This window comes from Benincasa hispida, chromosome 5 (genome assembly GCF_009727055.1).
Source record: "Benincasa hispida cultivar B227 chromosome 5, ASM972705v1, whole genome shotgun sequence".
NCBI classification, from domain to species: Eukaryota; Viridiplantae; Streptophyta; class Magnoliopsida; order Cucurbitales; family Cucurbitaceae; genus Benincasa; species Benincasa hispida.
Genome location: NC_052353.1, coordinates 46,088,293 through 46,090,500, shown reverse-complemented (window position 1 = coordinate 46,090,500; position 2,208 = coordinate 46,088,293). Strand labels below are relative to the sequence as shown.

Below are 2,208 nucleotides of genomic sequence, written 5' to 3'. Positions count from 1 at the left end.
TTATGTAGCATAATAAGAAGAAGAAAATAGAAAAAAAATTGAGAGAACACAACACGATTATTACACAGGAGCTCACACAATTGGAGTATCCCACTGCTCGTCATTCACACGGCGGCTGTACAACTTCACCGGAGTGGGAGATCAAGACCCGTCACTCGACACCCACTACGCCGCAAATCTGAAGGCAAAAAAATGCAAAAGCATTAGCGCCAACGGCTTAGTGGAAATGGACCCTGGCAGTTTCAGAACCTTCGATCTCAGCTACTACTCACTTCTTCTGAAGCGCCGAGGGCTGTTCCAGTCCGATGCCGCTCTGACCACCAGCTCGGCCACCAAGGCCTTTGTTACCGATCTGCTCAATGGCTCTGTTCAGAACTTCTTCGCCCAGTTTGGGTTAGCCATGGAGAAAATGGGTCGGATCGGGGTCAAGACTGGGTCCGAGGGTGAGATTCGCAGCCACTGCGCCTTTGTAAATGCCTAGCTTAATTATCTTATTATTGTTTCGGCCCTGATTTGATTTACATGTATTTTTCTATTTCTCTCTCATTTTTATGTTTTGTTGGGATCGTGATGCTTGCTTCTACCAGTATTAATAATAAAAAAAAAAAAGTTAGATAATTTGTGGTAATTCTTTGAACTTTTAGAATATAAATCAACAGACAAGAGAAGAAGATTATTCTCTTACTCATACAATTTATAAGAAATAAAAACTCACAAATTTCTTAATTCGCTTTTATTACTTACAAATGAGAAATCTTACCCATATTTATACTAGTAAAAAAAAGTACATCAAAAGACATCAACATTATACATATGACTCTTCACCAATACATAAACATTCATCAATGTATTGAGTAATTCATGTATCTAACTATTCCTCGAATCTCAATTATTCACAAAGGTAATAATGTAATTCATGTATTTTAATAAAAGTCCAGATTAATTTTAACATCCTCCCTTAATCTAGACTTGAGCAACTCCAAGTTTTTCTCTAAACTTAACAAATAAGTCAAACTTCGGCACCTTTGTCACAATATCTGCCACTTGATCTTGAGTCTTGCATTATTTCACTATCACTTCTCCAACTTTAACCAAGTCTATGATAAAATGATACTTGATTTTATATGCTTGCTTCTTCCATGAAAAACTGGATTCTTTGATAATGTTATGGCGGAACCATTATTGCAAAATAAAACAGTCTCACATCTTTGAGTATACTTCAATTCTTTTAACATCCACCTAAGCCATAAAGCTTGACATCCAGCTGCAAATAAAGAGACATATTCTACTTTGGTGGTAGAAAGAGCAATAACAGGCTGTTTCTTAGAAGTCAATGAAAAAAATACCTGAACCGATGCTAAAAACATAATGAGACGTGCTTTTATGATCATCTTGAAGGAACTCGATTTACAAGAGCTCCATGAGCGGAAGCGGATCATCCAAATCCTATTTTGATTGAAAACTCAAGTTTACAGTAAATATACATATTATGCATCTTAATAAAAATTACAGCATGCTTTTAAATTACAAACAGGGTTCAGGTGATTATACCTTTGAAGAACACTTCTTCTTGTACAACCCTCGAACTGTCACGAACTCCTTGAATAGCAACCAAACTCGAACCAAAAGGTGAAGACACTACTACTTGGTATCCTTAGTATTCTCAGGATGAGAACCCAAGAGTGATGAACTCTGAGTATTTTGGTTAGGAGGAAATTTGTGAATTTGGAGGAAGAAGATGATTGAAGAAGAAGACTATCGTATAACAAAGTTCTTCAATCGTGTAGATCTCAAAGTCTATCGTATAGGCTTTCTTGAAATCATGTAGATTCACTCACAAAACATGTAACTCTGTTATGGAAAAATAAAATCATATTTTATTTATTCTATTTTGCCATCAAAACCAACTAACCTCCCACTAAGGTGGTTAGAGAGAAAAATAGATTAATTATCCAAAATAATTAATAATATAAATAAATATGATGAAAGAGTAAAACAACATGCAGCAGAAGTATCAAGGATCCATAAGCTTTCTAATTCACTAATTTTAGCAAAAACTAAAGCATGCTCTTCTCAAAAAATGGGTTTTTTTAGCATACCTTTGATGAACTCTCTAAGAAAACGTCTGTTCAGCTGCTGTCTTCACTTGTTATCAATGTGAACCACCTCAAAGCCTTCCCTACTATGCTCTTGGAGCTTTAGGCAGAG

General features: G+C 35.8%; 1 protein-coding gene across 1 annotated transcript in view; it reads left to right on the top strand.

The window, feature by feature from the left end:
• LOC120078704 (peroxidase 39-like) overlaps nt 1-481 on the top strand; it is a 1,978-nt gene extending 1,497 nt beyond the window's left edge. Inside the window, exon 4 of the mRNA XM_039033000.1 lies at nt 69-481. Coding sequence (XP_038888928.1) covers nt 69-481 — 413 coding nt within the window. The remainder of the gene's footprint in view (nt 1-68) is intronic.
• The last annotated feature ends 1,727 nt before the right edge of the window (nt 482-2,208 follow it).